Raw genomic sequence first — 22385 nt, 5'->3', positions numbered from 1 at the left:
CACCTAAAAAGCAGTAAGCACACTTAGCACCCAAATCTTGTTTCTAAACATGGCACTAAAAGGAATTAGGGCTCGTTGGAGAAGTGGCTGATTCCATGGCTGTGGCAAGGAAAATACAAAATAAGCCTGGATACCTTGTGTCAGACAGACTCAAAGAATGATGGGAACATGTCAAAATGGCACAGAAACCAGCCTGAAGGGAACTCTTACTGGTAAAATCTGGGACAATTGGAACTTCAAAATAAATAATGATAACTATGTATTATAACTAACTAAACAAAATAGGAATCCTTGAGTCTATACTGATGTAAACCATAAACTGAAAGTTAGAGGAGGAATAGGATAGTAGCTACATAATTTCAGTGTACCTCCCCATAAAATACTTTAAAATGCAAAGGAAAGTCACATTAAGTGATTAAAGTGAACAACATCAATAATGGGAATTACGTGCCACCTAATAGAATGAAATGAGAAAAGCAAGCTCATTTCTTGGGTATCACAGATTGAAGAACTAGTCCAGATTGAGGGAGACTAAAGAGACCTGACAATGTGATATAAGATTTTGCCAAGAAGAATATTATTGGGACAACTAGTGAAACTTCAACGGAATCTGTGTATTAGATGGTAGCAGTGTTAATTTCCTAAATTTGATGCTTGCCCTTTAGTTACACAGAGTATCCTTGTTTGAAGGAAATACACACTAAAATGTTTGGTGCAAGTATCATGTCAGTAACTTACTCTCAAACCATTTAGGAAAAAAACAGTTGGTCTTCCACATCCATGGGTTTGTAATGTAAAACCCATTTACATTGTATTAGGTATTTTAAATAATCTAGAGAGGATTTAAAGTGTATCAAAGGATGTGTGTAGGTAATATGCAAATACGGTGCCATTTTATATATGAGACTTGAGCATCCATGGATTTTGGTATTCATGGGGGGTCCTAGAATCAGTCCCTTATGGATATCAAGGTACAAATGTTCTTTTTACTATACTTGTAACTTTTCTGTAAGTTGGAGGTTGTTTCAAGTTAACACAGTATGCAGTAATAGCAACTGATCACAAAACTTGAACTTCATTAATTAAGATACAACCTTACTAACAAAATAATGGATTTCAAAGGAATAACCTACTCTGACATACATGTGAAATCTCCAATGAAATGTTTGTGTAATTCAAGGAAAATATCAATATTATTTACATACTAACCAGGAACCTTGAACAAAATCACAATTATAGGTATAAATTTCAAAGAGAAATGTATTCTTCAAAATATTAAACATAAAGTTTTTATATCACCTAGCAATTCCACTCCTAAGGGATATACCTAAGAATATTCAAAACATGTCCACAGAAAAACTCATACACAAATGTTCATAGTAGCATTATTCATAATAGCAACAAAGTGAAGCAACCCAAATGTCCATCATCTGATGGATAAACAAAATTGGTATAGCAATGCAATGAAATTTTATTTATCAGTAAAAAAGAAGTACTGGCATATGCTATAACATGGATAAAACCTGGATATATGCTAGATGAAATAAGCCAGATATAATAGGTGACACAGTATATGCTTCATTTATATGAAATATCAGAACAGACAAATACATAGAGACAGAAAGCATATTAGTAGTTGCCAGGGGCAATGTGAAGAGAGAAGTGGAGAGTAATTACTAATGGAGACTGGGTTTCTTTTTGGGATGATGAAAGTGTTCTGGAATTAGGATAGTTTACACAACAGTGAATATACTAAAAAACACTTGTTTACTTTAAAAGAATGAATTTTATGTATGTGATAATGATAGTAAAAAAGGTAAAAATAATTAATCCAATCAAAGTCTAATCTTATGTTAAACAGATAAGAAATCTATTAAAATATTTAAATGAAATATCAAAGTTTTAAACATGTGACAAAGAATATAAATTTCTGCCAGAAGTCAATATTAGCCTAGAACTCAGTTCCCTTAAAAAAGATGAACTCTACACCTATATACTAGCAAAAATAGATTAAAAATACAATTTTTCATATACCATGCAAGGTACCTAGGAATAGATTTTCAACAAATGTATATTACTTTTATGGATAAAATTATAAAAATGTATTAAAAGACATTAAAGAAATGGATATTAAATGGATAGATTTATATATCAAATTTATGATTAGGAGAATTCACTATCATAAAGATAGCTGCTGCTGCTACTGCTGCTGCTAAGTCGCTTCAGTCGTGTCCGACTCTGTGTCCTCTCCAAATTGACCTATGCAATTTAATAATCAGATTCTAACATACATGAAAAAGACTGGCCAATACAATTATGAACAGTGTAGTAAGACTTCCCTATCATATATTATAGATTATTATAAAATTATAGTTTCATTAAAGTCAGTTGTAGTAACATGATTTTAGAATAGAATAGTTTAGATAGCCCAGGAACAAACCCTTTTATATTTTGAAATTTATAACAGAGATAACAGCAAATCAACAAGAAAAGGATGCAACAAGGATCAGGAAGATCCCCTGGAGAAGGGAATGGCTACCCACTCCAGTATTCCTGCCTGGAGAATTCCCTGGACAGAGGAGCCTGGAGGGCTACAGTCCATGTGGTCACAAAGAGTCAGACACGACTGAGCGACTAACACTTTCATGCTACTCCTTTCACATGGAAGAAGTTGGAAATGTGTATGTGCATTTTTAGTGATCACAATGACCAGAGGTTGCTTTAGGTATTTAATAGGCAGAGATGATGAATACTAAACATCCTGCTATATATATGGGACATTTCTGTACAGCCATATCCAAAATGCCAAAAATGCCCTTGCTTAGAAATCCTGAACTAGTCAGTAAATGGTGCTGAAACAATTCATTATCCACACAGAAAAATTACAATTATGTTCCTTCTATATGAATGTACAAAAAAACCATTCCAGGGGATTAAAGACCTAAGTATGGAAGAATTTGTGAAAGTTACAAAAGCCACTTATCAGGAAATGATATTTGCAATACATTTAACAAAGAATTAGTGTATTAGTGATGAACTGCACTTAGTTACTACTAACAAAAACAATAATAGTGGCTTAAACAAGTTTATTTTTCTCTCATAAAAAAATTAATCTACAGATAGGCATTAAAAGCTGATATGGTAGCTCAGCTGATACAGTAGCTCCATGGCTACTAAGGATTCAGTTTCTTCTATCATTTCCATCCTTAGTGATGCTTTATGGTTCAAAACGGCTATTTTTACCTTTAGCCATAGGTCCATGTTCCAGGCAGGAATTAGGAGAAAGGGGATAAATGGAAAAAATGGCATTCCAGAAAGCCCCATCTCCTGACTTATTGTAAAATTCATTAGCTACCTCTACCTGTAACAGCAGTTGGTAAATAAGTTTTCAGCTGGGTATAATACCAAAAGTTCTGTAGTTCTACAGGGTGAAGGGACACAATGCAGCTTCCTAAGAGTCTCTATTAAAAGTAGTTAGAATAGGGGTCAGCAAACTATGACCAGAGGGGTAAATCCAGCCCACAACCTGTTTTCTAATAACATTTTATTGGAATCCTGTCATGCCCATTTATTTATGCACTGCCTACAGCTGCCTTCTCAATGAGAACTGAGGGTCCTGACAGTCTGCAAAACCTGAAATATTTACTATTTAGTCCTTAATAGAAAAAGTATACCTCCCTTGTAGCTCAGCTGGTAAAGAATCCACCTGCAATGTGGGAGACCCCAGTTCAATCCCTGGTTTGGGAAGACCCCCTGGAGAAGGGAAAGGCTACCTACTCCAGTATTCTGGACTGGAGAATTCCATGGACTGTATAGTCCATGAGGTTGCAAAGAGTTGGACACAACTGAGCGACTTTCACCACACCTAATCTAAAAGATAAAGAACTCCTAATTAATATGAAAACGATAAATTAAAAAATAAGTGAGTGTGAAATATAGACAGACAATTCACAGACTACAAATATATGCAATATCATGTATGAACTGTCCAAAGAATTCTAAACAAAAGTAGCCAGATATAACTGTTAATACATACTATAGGATTCCATTTATATGAAGGGCAAGAACAAGTAAACCTGGTAATAGAGATCAGAATAGTGGTTATCTTTGGGACTGGGAGAGGGCATCTAGGAGCCTTGTGGAAGCTGACTGTCTCTATCTTGGTCGGTGTACTGTTTTCATACACACACAAGCGCATGCATACCCAATACATAAGTTATGCCATTTTCTTTAAGTTGTACAATTTTTTTTTCCTCATCAACCGCACTGCATCAGATACCCTTTAAAAAAAAACTAAGAGACTTCCCTGGCAGTCCCGTGATTAAGACTTTGCCTTTCAAAGCTGGGGATATGGGTTTTGGGGAGCTAAGATCCCACATGCCTTGTGGCCAAAAAAACCCAAACAGAATAAAAATACCTATTGCATCAAGGCGATAAACATGCATAAAATTTATCTTTTAAATTTTCTTTGAAGAAAATTTAAAATACAATTTAAAATACAATGGGAGATAGTCAAGAATGAAAAAAATAAACCTCATCACAATACTCAGTTAATTAATAATAGCTGAATAACATCTTAGGTAAACACCTTTAATCTTTTTTCTAGTATATATAAGCAAAAATATATGTAAATAAAATTAGAATCACACTACACATTGTTTTTAATGGGCTTTTTAAAATTTAACAATATATTATAAACATTTTCTGAGTCTATATGGCTTAGTAGTAACTTTCAAAAACATTTTAAACAACAAGGTAACGTTAGTAGTGGAGAGACACATTAGTGGACTGAGCACAGCACAGTAGATCCAGGGCCCAGATCTATACTGACCTGCAGCTGTTTAAGCCAAACACTAAGCATCTTTAAGGATCAACTACTCAGAGGACTGATGCCTTCTTTACAGCTATTTTAAAGGGTAAATAAACAAAGTAGGAGGGACTTCCCTGGTGATCCAGTGGTTAAGACTCCATACTTTCACTGTTTGATTCTCTGTTGGGGAATTAAGATCCTGCATACCACATGGCATGGCCAAATAAAATAAAATAAAATAAAAAATGTAGGAGAGGGAAGGCATGAAATATACTGACCAAACGGACAAATCCTAACTCCCAGAACAGTCACACAAGCACTCCATGAGACCAATAACATAAAACTCACACCATATCCCCAGGAGAAGTCCGAGCTGCCTTCAGTAGAGATCCCTGTGCTTGTATAACTTGGAAAAGCAGACCTTGAATTTCCAGTGTCAGCTGATGTAAAAGGTGATTCTTGTGTGATGTCAGATTCACTAAATGCACAAGTGGGAAGGAAAAGAGAAAACAGAAAAATTCTTCTATTTCCTCAAGTTTCTGTAGCATTAACTACTCAGCAATCTTTTAGGTGTTAGACATTTGTACAAATACATCCACAAAGATAAAAATAAATGAAGAATTTGAAATGTAAGCATCACAGTAAGGTCTGACCTAATTCCTACAGAATTGATGGCAGCCATTCTAAATAATTCTAGTCTTAGTTTACAATTAATATTTTTTAACATTTCACTTATAACATCTACCCTCAAGAAACTAAAGACATTTCAGAAATACTAGGAATAGTATGTGAACTTGTATGCCACTTTTAGTTTACTAAGCACTTTCACAGATATTAACTGCATTTATCCTCACAACAATCTGGTGATGTAAAACTCACCAGTACATCTAGTGATATACTTGAAGACAAAAACTCTGGAAATTTAGTACTAGATTTTGAAACAAGGTTTTATGACTATAGTTTTTGCATGATACCACAATTGCTTTTCAGAACCCTCTGTGAAGTTAGCATCTCCTCTGTCCTATTTCTTAAAATAATAATTGCAGCTAATATTTACTCAGCATTTACTATATTTTATCTCATTTATATTCACTACACCCTTTAAGAGATACTATTACCAGGTAAATAACTTGCCCAATATTATTCAGCAGCTGCTGCTGCTGCTGCTGCTGCTGCTGCTAAGTCGCTTCAGTTGTGTCCAACTCTGTGCGACCCCATAGATGGCAGCCCACTAGGCTCCCCCATCCCTGGGATTCTCAAGGCAAGAACACTGGAGTGGGTTGCCATTTCGAAAGTGGAAAGTGAAAGTGAAGTCGCTCGGTCATGTCCGACTCTTCGTGACCCCATGGACTGCAGCCTACCAGGCTCCTCCATCCATGGGATTTTCCAGGCAAGAGTACTGGAGCGGGGTGCCATCGCCTTCTCCAATTATTCTGCTAATAGGTAGCAAAACCAAGATTAAAAATCTGATCTGTTTGGATTCCTCCTGCATTTCTGCTTTTAACTACCTCATAATACTATTTTTCAAAGATTACAAAAATAAGTATGTTTCCACTAGTTGTTCCAGAATGGAAGTTGAATGGTATTGAAAAATGTGACAAAAATTCTTTTGTTTCATCAGTACAAGGCTTGATACCAATCCTAAGGCAAAAAACCCAAAACTTATGCCATTATCAAGTGCAGTAAGCAAACAGTACACTTTGTGTCATTACCTTTGGGAACTTAGGTCTTTTTCCCGGCTGTCATTGGCAAAGGAAATTTCATCCAGTTGCTCAGGAAGAGGATGATGATTAAGAGCATGTTTTGTTATTCCTTTCCTGTGAAATGGAAAAATAGTTATATTTTTTGTAAAGAAAAAAATATATACCTTTCAGTAACTTGATCTACAAGTCACCTACTTCTTGCTATTCAGGAACTGCACTATCCAGTGCAATAGCCATTAGCCACTAGCAGTTAAAATGTGGTCAGCTGGAAATGAGATACACTTTAAGTATAAAACACACAGGATTTTGAAGTCTTAGTACAACAAGAATGTACAATGTACCACTAATTATTTTATTTTGGTTACGTGTTAAAATGATAATATTCTGGATATACAGGGGTTAAACAAAATATATTAAAACTTATTTCACTGCAAATTGAAAACATAATAAGGTATAAAACACACTTATTAGAACAGCTAAGATAAAATACAGTGATAACACTAAATAGAGGTGAAGATATGGAGAAACTGGATTTCTCATACATTGCTGGTAGTCATGTAAAATGGTACAACCACTTGGGAATAATTTCACAGTTTCTTATAAAACTAAATGCATGTATTAATCATAAGACCTACCCATTGCACTCCTGGGTTAATCCCAGAGAAATGAAAATTTATGTTCACACAAAATCTGTACACAAACATTCAGAGCAGCTTTATTTATAATTGAAAAAAAAATTAGAAGAACTGAAATGTCCTTTCATAGGTGAATAATTCAACTTTGGTATCTCTACACACATAGTGGAATATGATTTAGCAATAAAAAGGAGTGAACTGATACATGCAACCACTTGGATGGATTGCAAAGGCATCATACTTACTGAAAAAAGCCAATCTCAAAAGATTACATATACTATATGATTCTATTTATATTACATTCACAAATGAGAAAAATACAGAGGTGAAGAAAAGATTAGTGGTTCCAGGGTATGGAGAAAGGAATGGAAGTGACTATAAAGGGGTATATAAGGATGTTTCTTGGTGGTGATAGAACAGCGCTGTATCTTGATTGCACTGGTGGTTAAATAAATATATAAATGAGACCAAATTGCATAGAACTATGTATACATATACATACACAAAAGAGTGGATATAAAAATTGATGAAGACTGAGTAAGGTTTATAGTCTACTTAACAGTACTGTACCAATGTCAGTTTCATGGCTTTGAAAGTTATATAAGTTGTCATCATTGGGGGAATCTGAGTGAAGGGTTCATGGGACTCTATGTACTATTTTTGTAACTTCCTGTAAGTCCATAGTTACTTAAAAAGATTTAAAAGTTAATTTCACCTGTTTCTACTATTTTTTAGTGTATCTCAAAGTTTTAAGTTATGTGTTTTGTATTATATTTCTATTGGACCGTGCTGTTCTAGAGAGTTCAACATGTGCATTAGAATAAACTATGAAAAAAGTTAAAGTGTTAGTTGCTTCAGTTATGTCTCACTCTTTGCGACCCTATACACTGTAGCCCGTAAGGCTCCTCTGTCCATGGATTCTCCAGGCAAGAATACTGGAGTGGGTAGCCACTCCCTTCTCCGGAGGATCTTCCTGACCCAGGGGTCGAACCTGGGTCTCCCACACTGCAAGTAGATTCTTTGTCATCTGAGCCACTAGGGAAGCCTCAGAATAAACTCTGGGGTCAATTATTGTATGTTCCAGTCCTAATCATCTATAGTAGACTTTCTTTCCACAAAAAACCCTATAGTCAAATAACTTCATAGGTTAAACAAAGTTACACAGGTTTCTTTACAATAGGTTTTCCAAGGGCTTTTAATATGCAAATGTGTATTATAAATGTAATACTCTTGTTTCACAAGAAAGGAAAGTGAGGCACTGAAGGATTAAGGAACTTGCTTAAGGTCATATGGCTAGTAAGTGATGGAGCCAGGATTCAAATACAAATAGTCTGTCTCAGGCTGCTCAGAGCAGATGAATAGTTTGAGATTTTAATAAACTGTACCATTTTTGTATATAGAGATAAAGACCTACTCAGCAGAGCTTGTACTTTAAATTATTTCTCAAATGGTGGAGCTGAATTAGTGGAGAGCTTTTTTCTTCTCATTCAATGATCTTATAACCAAAAGCTTGTCTTTGAAACAGTGGTGGAGATCAGAAATGTGGATTCCAGTGATGAAATAGAAACTTAAGACATATTTTAGTCTGTCAGAGAAATTTGGTTATGAAGTAACAATCAGATAATACCAAAGATATATTAACTTTGATTACAGACTTATGGTTATTAAATAAGAAAATGTATATAATTTTTAGAAATGCATAATGAAGCATATGGGGGGAAATGATAATGTCTGGGGTTTTCCAATATTTCATAGATGACAGGCTGAAAAAATATACAGATGAAATATGAAGCAAATATATTAAAATTTTGATAACTGTTTTAATGTAGGTGATGGGTTCAGTTCAGTTCAGTCGCTCAGTCGTGTCCGACTCTTTGCAACCCCAAGAATCGCAGCATGCCAGGCCTCCTTGTCCATCACCAACTCCCAGAGTTCACTCAGACTCACGTCCATTGAGTCAATGATGCCATCTAGCCATCGCATCCTCTGTCGTCCCCTTCTCCTGCCCCCAATCCCTCCCAGCATCAGAGTCTTTTCCAATGAGTCAACTCTTTGCATGAGGTGGCCAAAGTACTGGAGTTTCAGCTTCAGCATCAGTCCTTCCAAAGAAATCCCAGGGCTGATCTCCTTCAGAATGGACTGGTTGGATCTCCTTGCAGTCCAAGGGACTCTCAAGAGTCTTCTCCAACACCACACTTCAAAAGCATCAATTCTTTGGTGCTCAGCTTTTTTCACAGTCCAACTCTCACATCCATACATGACCACAGGAAAAACCATAGCCTTGACTAGACGGACCTTAGAGGGCAAAGTAATGTCTCTGCTTTTGAATATGCTATCTAGGTTGGTCATAACTTTTCTTCCAAGGAGTAAGCGTCTTTTAATTTCATGGCTGCAGTCACCATCTGCAGTGATTCTAGAACCCCCCAAAATAAAGTCTGACACTGTTTCCACTGTTTCCCCATCTATTTCCCATGAAGTGATGGGACCAGATGCCATGATCTTCATTTTCTGAATGTTGAGCTTTAAGCCAACTTTTTCACTCTCCACTTTCACTTTCATCAAGAGGCTTTTTAGCTCCTCTTCACTTTCTGCCATAAGGGTGGTGTCATCTGCATATCTGAGGTTATTGATATTTCTCCCAGCAATCTTGATTCCAGCTTGTGTTTCTTCCAGTCCAGCGTTTCTCATGATGTACTCTGCATAGAAGTTAAATAAGCAGAGTGACAATATACAGCCTTGATGTACTCCTTTTCCTATTTGGAACCAGTCTGTTGTTCCATGTCCAGTTCTAACTGTTGCTTCCTGACCTGCATACAGATTTCTCAAGAGGCAGGTCAGGTGGTCTGGTATTCCCATCTCTTTTAGAATTTTCCACAGTTTATTGTGATCCACACAGTCAAAGGCTTTGGCATAGTCAATAAAACAGAAATAGATTTTTCTGGAACTCCCTTGCCTTTTCCATGATCCAGCAGATGTTGGCAATTTGATCTCTGGTTCCTCTGCCTTTTCTAAAACCAGCTTGAACATCAGGAAGTTCACAGTTCATGTATTGCTGAAGCCTGGCTTGGAGAATTTTGAGCATTACTTTACTAGCATGTGAGATGAGTGCAATTGTGTGGTAGTTTGAACATTCTTTGGCATTGCCTTTCTTTTGAATTGGAATGAAAACTGAACTTTTCCAGCCCTGTGGCCACTGCTGAGTTTTCCAAATTTGCTGGCATATTGAGTGCAGCACTTTCACAGCATCATCTTTCAGGATTTGAAACAGCTCAACTGGAATTCCATCACCTCCACTAGCTTTGTTTGTAGTGATGCTTTCTAAGGCCCACTTGACTTCACATTCCAGGATGTCTGGCTCTAGGTAAGTGATCACACCATCATGATTATCTGGGTCATGAAGATCTTTTTTGTACAGTTCTTCTGTGTATTCTTGCTACCTCTTCTTAATATCTTCAGCTTCTGTTAGGTCCATACCATTTCTGTCCTTTATCGAGCCCATCTTTGCATGAAATGTTCCCTTGGTATCTCTAATTTTCTTGAAGAGATCTCTAATCTTTCCCATTCTGTTATTTCCCTCTATTTCTTTGCATTGATCGCTGAAGAAGGCTTTCTTATCTCTTCTTGCTGTTCTTTGGAACTCTGCATTCAGATGCTTATATCTTTCCTTTTCTCCTTTGCTTTTCGCCTCTCTTCTTTTCACAGCTATATGTAAGGCCTCCCCAGACAGCCATTTTGCTTTTTTGCATTTCTTTTCCATGGGGATAGTCTTGATCCCCGTCTCCTGTACAATGTCACGAACCTCATTCCATAGTTCATCAGGCACTCTATCTATCAGATCTAGGCCGTTAAATCTGTTTTTCACTTCCACTGTATAATCATAAGGGATTTGATTTAGTTCATACCTGAATGGTCTAGCGGTTTTCCCTACTTTCTTCAATATATTATTCACTATACAATTATGCTCAAGATTTATCATTTTTAAAATGTCAAGCTGTATCCTTATGCCAAAATCTTTTTAATATCTATAATTTGGAACTATTAGAAAACTAAAATTAGTTCTTCAAAGCAAATTATCATTGTAAGAGCAAAAGGGAAAAGTACCTTTAATATACTTTTATTTAAATGCATATAATCTTCATTATTGTCATTATTCACATTATTCTGACACTTCTAGACAATCATCTTTTGGGAGAGTTATCTTTAGGGAGTATGAAATCAACAATAGAGAACAAATAACATAACCAAGTGGTTCAGTGGTAAAGAATCTGTTTGCCAAGGCAGAGAATGCAGGTTTTGATCCCTGGGTCAGGAAGATCCCCTGGAGAAGGAAATGGCAACCCACTCCAGTATTCTTGCCTGGGACATCCCATGTTCAGAGGAGCCTGGTGGGCTACAGTCCATGGGGTCGCAAAAGAGATGACTAAACAAGAACAACAACAACGTAACCATACTGGGTCAATAATTCTGATCCAATAAATGCAATCAACAATTTTTTTCCATAAATGATACTTTTTTCACTCTCATAATGGTCAGAATTAATTATAAAACCAGGTTTTTGGCTAAGCTCTGCTCCCTAGATTGGGAAATGACTTTCTTCTCCTAGTTCCTAAAAAGCTTAACTGAGTTGCTTCTGGGTCTATCCTATTATTTAATAGATAACAAGCTTCTGAAAGGCAAGGAAAGATCATAGACTGATTTTCTTTGTATGGCTATTGTACCAAATAGAGATGGGAAGGGACAAGGAAATTACCACTTACTGAGGACCTACTATGTGTCAAGCTCTATGCCATCACTTTTAGATAAGGTCTTAGCCTATATTGCAGAAGTGAAAGCTCAAAAATTTAGTAATTTGCCTAAAATGAATAAGGCTAGAAAAGAGTTTAAACAGAAACCCATATGTGACTGAAAATACCATGCCTGTTATTACTCTGTGTAGGTAATAGTTAATAAATGTATGGTTGTTAAAATTACACAGTTCAGTGGAGGGAAAAAAAATTGGTATTTGGGGTTGAAAAGCCCAAGCTCAAAACCTATTGGTTATATAATCTTAAGGTATGTACCTTTCTTATATTTCATCTGCTGCAAAACTTAAGATAATCATACTCATCTTACAGAGTTGTCACAAGAATGAAGATGTGAAAGTATTTTTGAAAGTATAGTGAAAGTGAAGTCGCTCAGTCGTGTGCGACTCTTTGCGACCCCATGGACTATAGCCTACCAGGCTCCTCCGTCCATGGGATTTTCCAGGCAAGAGTACTGGAGTGGGTTGCCATTTCCTTTGTATCTTCCAACCCAGGGATCGAACCCAGGTCTCCCTCATTGTAAGCAAGACGCTTTACCGTCTAAGCCACCAGGGAAGTCTAAAGTATTAACAAATAGATGACATTACTTCCTAAATTACAACATTTCACTAGGGGAGGGAGGTGGGTCTTTAAGCCAGAAATACTTGCTCTGGGCTTCCCTGGTGGCTCAGATGGTAAAGAATCTGCCTGCAGTATAGGAAACCCAGGTTCCATCCGTACATCGGGAAGATCCCTTGGAGGAAGGCATGGCAACCCACTCTGGTATTCTTGCCTGGAAAAAACCCATGGACCGAGGAGCCTCTGTGGCAATCCAGAGAGTATCTAAGAGTTGGAGAAGCCTGAAGTGACTTAGCACACAGCACACTTGCTCTCTAAAGTCTCAAAAGCAAAACTGATCCTCAAGGATTCCGACACTAAGTTGCAGAGGTGGGGAGGCAGTTATGTGTAATGGTTATGACCACAAGCTTCAAAATCAGACAACAGGTTTATACTTCAGCTCCACCCCCTTCCGGCCGTGTGATCTCTGGCATGCTACAACCTTTAAACCTGGGATCTTTATCTGTGCAAAATAATAATAGTTCCTATCTGTTATCCTTATTGATAGAGTTGTGAGCTAATGCATATAAGTAGCTTTGCAGTGTGGTTGGCGCCAGACGTATTCAACTTTCTTGTAGCATTCAGCTATTAACAGTTTCACGAGTTGTCAATGGCCATTGACACTGGGGCATGGAACACGTGGAAACTACAAAATGCCTTAGGATACCAAGTCCCTAAGCTCAAGAAGTGCAGGCCAAACAGACCAAGTTTCTGGGACAGCACAAGTAACAACATGCCCTTATTAGCTGGAGAAGGAAACAGAAGGGCCAACGTCCGGCAAAGCTGGTAGGAGAGAATTCCAAAGATTTTCTTCCTCACCCTGGGAAAGGTAAAAGGAGCAAGGGACTGGGCAGGAAGGGTCCCCAGCGCGCCTGCGACCCTCCTCGGCACCCCCCGGCCCGGGCTGGAGTAGCTGAGCAGTTCACTCACAACTCCAAGTTCTGTGGCACCGCCTTCCTAGTGTATCTGGAGGTCATTCTCTTCTTCCTCCTCAGCCGCGGCGGGGGCGGACAAGCCAGGGTGGGGGCCTCCAAGCCTGGCCCTCGCGCCCGCTCCGGCTCGGCCCCCTCCCGCCACCTTCCGGCCCCGTCACGCCCCGTTTCCTAGACTCCAGATCGCCACTTTGCCAGGGCCCCCACCTCCCTAGTCTTCCGGCTTGCCCGTGTGGGCGGAAGTGACGATACCACAGGAGCACTCGCCTAATGCTTCCGCCGACGTGCCTCGGTATGACGGCCCGGGGTTCCGAGGCTGAGTCGTTTCTGACTTTCGGAGTTTCCTCGGGGTTCTGGTTCCAGACGAACGTGTGGACCCATCCGGGGCCTGGCTGTGTCTACTGCTGGCAGTTCCCCACCAGCTCACTAGGTAGGAGAGACGGCTGAGGAAAGGTGCTGCGACAAAGACTTGCCGAAGAGGCCCAGGCCCAAGACCGTAAGCGGAATTTGCTTCGTTTTGTTGGGTGAAGGAGAGAGCCTAGTCTGAGTAAAGAGCCCCTAGACTCCAAGCCAGGCCTCTGTTGCTTGGTTGCAAGCAAGCTGGCAGTGCTCCCAGTTTTCTCATATATACAGTGTGGAGTTAACCTGCGTGGTCTCAAAAGTCCCTTCTAGCTCTGTCACTAGAGGACTTCCCTGGTGCCTCAGACTGTAAAGGTCTGCCTACAATGCTGGAGACCCAAGTTCAGTCCCTGGGTTGGGAAGATCTCCTGGAGAAGAAAATGGCAACCCACTCCAGTATTCTTGCCTGGAAAATCCCATGGACGGAGGAGCCTACAGTTCATGGGGTTGCAAAGAGTCGGACACGACTGAACGACTTCACTTCAGCCCTGTCACGAAATTCTTCATAATAAGGCTTTCCTGGTGGCTCAGATAGTAAAGAATCTGTCCGCAGTGGGGGAGACCCGTGTTCGATCCCTGGATCAGGAAGATCCCCTGGAGAAGGAAGTGGCAACCCACTCCAGTATTCTTGCCTGGAGAATCGCATGAATTCCCAGTCCATAGGGTCGCAAAGAATCGGACACAAAGACTGAAGCGACTTAGCACGCGGGCACTTGGATTAAAAGGCCAAATGGACAGTCTGTAGTGAAAGAATGTCTGGATAGAAGATGCAAGTTCCTCTGGACCTCATTTTACTAATCCGTTAGAGAAACAAGTCTGAAAATCGAATTGCAGCCGTGAAGTGGACGATCCAGCGCAGTTTTTTCTTTTACCAAGCCTCTGCTGCTGCTGCTGCTGCTGCTGCTAAGCCTCTTTAGTCGTGTCCGATTCTGTGCGACCCCATAGATGGCAGCCCACTAGGCTCCTCCATCCATGGGATTTTCCAGCAAGAGTACTGGAGTGGGTTGCCATTGCCTTCTCCGTACCAAGCCTCACCTGACAACAAAAGTGAACTAGTACTTTTGTATGTAAGCGAAACCTTTAGAAAAGAGTTATTTTCCACCTCCTAATATCCCAGAGCTATACCCTCTGAAACCTGAAAAGGGGGAAAATTTAGAACAGATAGTTGTAGGATCAAGAGCCATGGGCAGATTATTTGGGGGTGAAATGATAGGAATGAATGTTTTGTAGTTTTGAGTTCTTCTATCCCACACAATGGGAAAGATTTAAATTCTGCGGAGGAAGGGAGATTGTGCTTAAGAATATTTAAATATTAAAAATTTAACTAGGGAAGGATTATAGAGATAACAGATAACAGTCTCATTCTCCAATTAAGGGAAAAGCCACAGAAAGAGAAAATGAAATGCCCAGAACACAACTGGGACTTTAGGCAAACCTGGGATTTTTGATAGTGTTTCAAAAGATGTTATTGCAGTTTTTCCGAAAGTGTGTTGTACACTACTGATAATGCAAGGGCAACATTTTTTATTTTATTCTTAATGCTTATTTATTAGTTTGGGAATGTGGTATTGGATTTCCATTTATTATATATTAAAAATTCTTTTAATATAACTATAAAACTGTCATTAAAAGAATATTAAATAAGTGTTACCATAGTTGGTATGTGGTCAGTGCAAAAATCATGATGATGGTATGTGAATCATTGAATTAGGGGAAACAGTGTTAATGGAATTGCCTAGCATAGTTCAGGGACTAGGATATTACTTCTGCATTATTCTATATGGTTTATATTATTGAAACTTTAAATGTAACTTTCAAAGAAGAATGGAGGAAAATATGAAGTTTGCTACAGTGGAAGACACCGTAGAGTATCGCCTGTTCCTGATACCAGATAAACCAGGGGACCCAGAACAATGCAGAGAGATCCTTCAAAAGTACATTGAGAGGATAATGACCCAGTTTGCACCTATGCTGGTCCCCTATATCTGGCAGAATCAGCCTTTCAATCTCAGATATAAACCTGGGAAAGGTAAGGTTATTTTGCTTTGATACATGTGATTTTTAATGTCATTCTGACACCAGTGATGTGTAATAGTCCACAGTTCATTCAGTGTTGTCAGGAAGACTTATATCCTGAACTATTTATGGTATTTGCTGAAATTCAGTTAAGCTCTTGAACTTAAAAAATTTAAAAAAAAATTCATGTTGATGAAAGCTTTCTAACAGTCATTATCTTAGGAACTAATACATACTCAACATTATCAAGCCATGGCTTTACTTTTGAACTTTACTATGCCATCATATATCTAGGTTCCTACACTAAACAGGTTCTGGCTGGCTTCTTTAACCATAGTTCTTTCAGCTGTTACTCTGTATTCCTCGGTCTTGATAGTGTGTTTACTAGGCTGCCTTGTTTCAAATAGTTGTTTTGCTAAGGGTCTAAGAGTGGCTCTGCTTGGCTTATAAAGAGAAATAATTGAGCTAAGTAACCACTATTTTCCACCCAGAAGCATTTTGACATTCCTTCACTGCTCCCTGTATTGTCAGTGCATGAGATCTGACCTGTGGCCAAATAATGGCACTTTGTCATCTCATTTCTTATAACTTTACTAAAATGAGTCATGGATAACTTACCAAGGCTCTACTCATGCAACAACAACTTCTGTGGGGTCTTATTTCATATCAGGAGCCTGACATCTTGTGATTCCTTCATTCTGGCTCATTTTAATGCTTCTCTGTTAACCTTTTGGCTGCTGCTGCTGCTGCTGCTGAGTTGCTTCAGTCGTGTCTGACTCTGTGCGACCCTGTAGACGGCAGCCCACCAGGCTCTCCCGTCGCTGGGATTCTCCAGGCAAGAACACTGGAGTGGGTTGCCATTTCCTTCTCCAATGCAGGGAAGTGAAAAGTGAAAGTGAAGTTGCTCAGTTGTGTCTGACACTTCGCGACCCCATGGACTGCAGCCCACCAGGCTCCTCCGTCCATGGGATTTTCCAGGCAAGAGTACTGGAGTGGGGTGCCATCGCCTTCTCCAACCTTTTGGCTAGCAGTTGCCAAATGTAAAACGTTAATTTTATTGAATGCCTTATCACTGATACATGTGATACTTATTGGCAAGAACACTGTCCCATTAGCATAACATGGCCAAAACTAATTCCCTATCTTTTTTCTCGAAAATAATTTTTACACAGTGTTTTCTTGTCTTGCTTAATGGTGTTACTATCCATCTAGTAGTCAAGCTTGTTAGTAATTCAAAATCATCCTCAAATCCTCACTTCACTATGTTCCACAGGCACTAAATCCTACTGTTATTACCCTTGAAATCTGACCCTTTCTCACATCTGTTTGGCTACAGTCTAAGCCCTCTTCATCCGGAAGACTACGGAGGCCCCCTGACTAACCTCTCTGGTCCCAATGTCTCCAGTTCCTGACAGTGTTGACAGTTACCTTGTAAAACCAATCTGATCATGTCACTCTCCTGTCCAACACCCTGCAACAGTTCTGCATTGCTTCTGGATGAAATTAAAATTGAAGTTTAATATGTAAAGTGAAAGTCACTCAGTCATGTCCGACTCTTTGTGACCCCATGGACTATACAGTCCATGGAATTCTCCAGGCCAGAGAATTCTCCAGTGGGTAGCCTTTCCCTTCTCCAGAGGATCTTCCCAACCCAGGGATTGAACCCAGGTCTCCCTCATTGCAGGAGTACTCTTTCCTAGCTGAGCCCCAAGGGAAACCCTTAATATGTAAGGTAGATAAAAATGAAGCCACTCTGACTGGAGCTTCTCTAGTTGAAGAAACTTGGGAGATCTGGAGTAGGGAGAGGAGTTGGTTGGGCAGTTTGTCCCACCTGTGTGGCGCTTTTTTTTGCCATGGCAGCTCTTGAGACACTCCACAGTACACTTGTTTGACCTTCATTCTGTTAATATGGTATATTACGTCAGCTGGTTTTCCTGTGTCAAATCATCCTTGCATTCTAGGAATAAATCTCACTTGGTCATGGTGTATAATCCTTTTAACATGTTGTTGAATTAGTTTGCAAGTGTTTTGTTGGCTCATGCTGGCCTCATAAAACAAGTTTGGGAATGTTTCCTCCTCTTCAGTGTTTTTTTTTTATGTTAATTCTTCTTTAAATGTTTGGTAGAGTTTTCCAGTGAAGTCATCTAGCCCTGGGCTTTTCTTTGTTGAGAAGTTTCTGATTGTTAATTCACTTTCCTTACTTTTATAGATATGTACAGATTTTCTACGTCTGTGTGTCCCAGTCTTGATAAGTTGTGTGTTTCCAGGAATTTATGCATTTCTTCTAAGGTATCCAGTTTGTTGGTATACAGTTGTTCTTTGTGTTTTCTTATAATTTTTATTTCTGTGGCATAGGTTGTGATATTCCTTTCCTCTTTCATTTCTGATTTTAGCTATTTGAGTCTGTTTTACTTAGTTAATCTAATGTTTTGTCAATTTTGTTGATCTTTTAAACAAACCAACTCCATTTAGTTGATTTTTTAAAATATTGTGTTCCTGTGAAAATGCTGCACTCAATATGCCAGCAAATTTGGAAAACTCAGCAGTGGCCACAGGACTGGAAAAGGCCAGTTTTTGTTCCAATTCCAAGGAAAGGCAATGCCAAAGAATGTTCAAACTACCGCACAATTGCACTCATCTCACATGCTAGTAAAGTAATGCTCAAAATTCTCCAAGCCAGGCTTCAGCAATACGTGAACCAAGAACTTCCAGATGTTCAAGCTGGTTTTAGAAAAGGCAGAGGAACTAGAAATCAAATTGCCAACATCCACTGGATCATGGAAAAAGCAAGAGAGTTCCAGAAAAACATCTATTTCTGCTTTATTGACTATGCCAAAGCCTTTGATTGTGTGGATAACAATAAACTGTGGAAAATTCTAAAAGAGATGGGAATACCAGACCACCTGACCTGCCTCTTGAGAAATCTGTATGCAGGTCAGGAAGCAACAGTCAGAACTGGACATGGAACAACAGGCTGGTTCCACATAGGAAAAGGAGTACGTCAAGGCTGTATATTGTCACCCTGCTTATTTAACTTCTATGCAGAGTACATCATGAGAAACGCTGGACTGGAAGAAACACAAGCTGGAATCAAGATTGCTGGGAGAAATATCAATAACCTCAGATATGCAGACGACACCACCCTTATGGCAGAAAGTGAAGAGGAGCTAAAAAGCCTCTTGATGAAAGTGAAAGAGGAGAGTGAAAAAGTTGGCTTAAAGCTCAACATTCAGAAAACGAAGATCATGGCATCCGGTCTCATCACTTCATGGGAAGTAGATGGAGAAACAATGGAAACAGTGTCAGACTTTATTTTTGGGGGCTCCAGAATCACTGCAGATGGTGACTGCAGCCATGAAATTAAAAGACACTTACTCCTTGGAAGAAAAGTTATGACCAACCTAGATAGCATATTAAAAAGCAGAGACATTACTTTGCCCTCTAAGGTCCGTCTAGTTCATTACATTGAACCTGCCTGTGGTCATGTATGGATGTGAGAGTTGGACTGTGAAGAAGGCTGAGCGCCGAAGAATTGATGCTTTTGAAGTGTGGTGTTGGAGAAGACTCTTGAGAGTCCCTTGGACTGCAAGGAGATCCAACCAGTCCATTCTGAAGGAGATCAGCCCTGGGATTTCTTTGGAAGGAATGATGCTAAAGCTGAAACTCCAGTACTTTGGGCACCTCATGAGAAGAGTTGACTCATTGGAAAAAACTCTGATACTGGGAGGGATTGAGGGCAGGAGGAGAAGGGGACGACAGAGGATGAGATGGCTGGATGGCATCACTGACTCGATGGACGTGAGTCTGAGTGAACTCTGGGAGATGTGATGGACAGGGAGTCCTGGCGTGCTGCGATTCATGGGGTCGCAAAGAGTTGGACACGACTAAGCGACTGAACTGAGCTGAACTGAACTGATTCTTTATTTCATTGATCTCTGCTCTAATCTTCATTATTTCCTTCCTCTATCTTGGAATTTAGTTCTTTTTATAGTTCCTTAAGGTATAAAGCTACATTGTTGATCTGAGATCTTTTATGACTGTAAACTTCCTCCTAGCACTGCTTTCACTGTATCCCATATGTTTGGTTTGTTGTATTGGTTTTCATTGAAAGTGTTAAAGTGAAAGTGTTAGTTGGTCGGTCTTGTGTCTGACTCTTTGCAACCCCGTGGACTGTAACCTGCCAGGCTCCTCTGTCCATGGAATTCTCTGGGCAAGAATACTGGAGTGGGTTGCAATTTCCTCCTCCAGAGGATCGTCCCCACTCAGAGATTGAACCTGGGTCTCCTGCATTGCGGGTAGATTCTTTACTGTCTAAGCCACCAGGGAAGCCCTGGTTTTCATTAGTCTCCCAATATTTTATGATTCCCCTTACGACTTCTTCTTTGACCCATTGGCTATCTGAGTATATTAAGTTCTGCATGTTTTTGGATAATGCACTTGTTTGACAATTTCTGCCGATACTCCCAGAACACACAATCATCTCTCATGCCTCTGTGCCTTTATACATGCACGTGTTCTCTTTCTGGAAAGCCTACTGTGGTCATTCCTCCAGAGGCGCGTAGCTCAGATATCACATACTTTATGACCACGTAGCCCTCAGTGTATACGTCTGTTCATCATCTTGTTTTGTGATTGGTTGTCTATCTCCTGTTGTCCAGACTCTAAGCTCTTCAAGAGAAAGCTTCTTTCTTATATCTTGTTCAGGATTGCAACCCCAGCTCCCAGTATATGGCCATACTCCTGGGGCATAGCCAGTCAATAAGTTTGTTTAATTGAATGATTGCTTGTACTTTTATTTGAACTGATAAATTTATTTGATTATATCATTGCTTTTCTCTTGTTTTTAGGAAATGTTCCTGCTCATATATTTGGCATAACAAAGTTTGGGGATAACATTGAGGATGAATGGTTTATTGTTTATATAGTGAAGCAAATTACGAAAGAATTTCCAGAGTTAGTAGCAAGGTATTATAGTTTTATTAATAATTCTTAAACAGGTATCATATTAATGCATATATATGAAATCTAGAAAAATGGCACTGATGAAGCTAGTAGAGAACAGACTTGTGGCTAAAGAGGGGGACGATGAGGATGGGATGAATTGAGACAGTAGTGTTGACATGCATGCACTATTATATGTAAGACAGACAGATAGTGGAAAGTTGCTGTATAACATAGGGAACCCACCTCCTGCTCTGTGATGGCCTAGAGGGATGGGGTAAGGGGAAGGGAGGGAGGCTCCAGAGGGAGGGAGATGTGTATATACACACACACACACACACACACACACATACACGTATTTGTAATTATGACTGATTTGTGTAGTACTGCACAAACCAACAAAACATTGTAAAACAGTTTTCCACCAATTAAAAAATTAAAATTAAAAAAAATAAAGAAGCCAACTTCACCAAAAAATAGTAATTCTTAACAAATTCTATTATTGAAAGTCACTATATTTTTATCCGTTTAGTAATTTTTTTTCTGTAGCTGGTGGAAATTGTACAGATTTGAGATACAGATTTCAAATGTGACTTCTGTGTTTTCTTCCTTTTTGCTGGTGACTTCCTTTTCATAAAGAAGAATTAAAGTATCATCTGAGAGTTTAACTTTCAAAAAATTTCACACAAGACCTGCTTAGTATAGGTTTTCTCTTTTTTTTATTCTTGTTATGAAAGAACAAATACACGTGATAAATAAAATTCAAGCAATACAAAAGGGTGTACTGCTCTGATTTCCCAAAAGTAATCACTATCAAATTTCTGTGTCTTAAACAGAAATTCATATATATATATATATTTATTTATTTCACAGATTTCCCTATCTCTTCCTCTATAGCTCTATTTTTTTTTTTGAGCAACTGTAGACAGAAGAAATTTAAAGAGACATCAGTGAACAATTGTATGGATAGGAAGCAAAGTAGATAATAATGCATTGTAATCCAGTTTTTAAAATATTATAGGAACTGATAATTCTCTGTCATTCTCAAGTTAGTTGCTCTGTGGCATATGGAATCTTCTGGGATCAGGGATCAAACCCAAGTCTCCCGATTGGCAGACTGAGTCTTAACAACTGAGCCAGCAGGGAAGCAAGAGTGTTTTAAAACAAACCTCCAATATTATACCATTTGATTTTTAAATACTTTAGGATGTAAACTTAAGAGATAATGCAACACTACTATTACCACACCTACAAATAGGTAGCCATACTTTTTAAATAAATGGTAGAATTTTCAATAAACAGGCACAAATATGGTAGTTTATATCTTTACTAGGGTAATGAGGGGGCAGTGCCTTTCATATGCTGATTCTGATATTTATATATGCAGTGATGGGTCATACTTACCCACTAGGCCTCTAAAGCTCTTTTAATAAGCATCTACTGTCTTGTCAGTTGTTTTTTTTTTTAATTAGAAAAAGACGTTTTTCCTCTATGTCTCCGCCAGATTAATATTCCTAAAGTAGGACTCAAACCATTTTACTTCCCTACTC

General features: G+C 38.9%; 2 protein-coding genes across 8 annotated transcripts in view; one reads left to right on the top strand and one right to left on the bottom strand.

The window, feature by feature from the left end:
- FAM149B1 (family with sequence similarity 149 member B1) overlaps positions 1-13723 on the bottom strand; it is a 53474-nt gene extending 39751 nt beyond the window's left edge. For 3 of the 6 annotated variants that reach the window (XM_069572049.1, XM_069572050.1, XM_069572051.1), the window contains exons 1-3: positions 13478-13723; positions 6523-6627; positions 5159-5288 (exon numbers count right to left, since the gene is read on the bottom strand). In XM_069572049.1, coding sequence (XP_069428150.1) covers positions 5159-5288; positions 6523-6627; positions 13478-13524 — 282 coding nt within the window. In that variant the 5' untranslated portion in view covers positions 13525-13723. Of the gene's footprint in view, positions 1-5158; positions 5289-6522; positions 6628-13366 lie in introns of all 6 variants that reach the window. The other 3 variants (XM_069572052.1, XM_069572053.1, XM_069572054.1) reach the window with 3 other exon arrangements.
- Positions 13712-22385, top strand: part of ECD (ecdysoneless cell cycle regulator) — a 31048-nt gene continuing 22374 nt past the window's right edge. Inside the window, exons 1-3 of one of the 2 annotated variants that reach the window (XM_069572047.1) lie at positions 13712-13975; positions 15699-15907; positions 20742-20859. In XM_069572047.1, the coding sequence (XP_069428148.1) occupies positions 15703-15907; positions 20742-20859 (323 nt within the window). In that variant the 5' untranslated portion in view covers positions 13712-13975; positions 15699-15702. The remainder of the gene's footprint in view (positions 13976-15698; positions 15908-20741; positions 20860-22385) is intronic. The other variant, XM_069572048.1, reaches the window with a different exon arrangement.

Source organism: Ovis canadensis, chromosome 25 (assembly GCF_042477335.2).
Source record: "Ovis canadensis isolate MfBH-ARS-UI-01 breed Bighorn chromosome 25, ARS-UI_OviCan_v2, whole genome shotgun sequence".
NCBI classification, from domain to species: domain Eukaryota; kingdom Metazoa; phylum Chordata; class Mammalia; order Artiodactyla; family Bovidae; genus Ovis; species Ovis canadensis.
The sequence above is the reverse complement of the archived record's forward strand: the minus strand, read 5'-3'. Positions and strand labels throughout refer to the sequence as shown.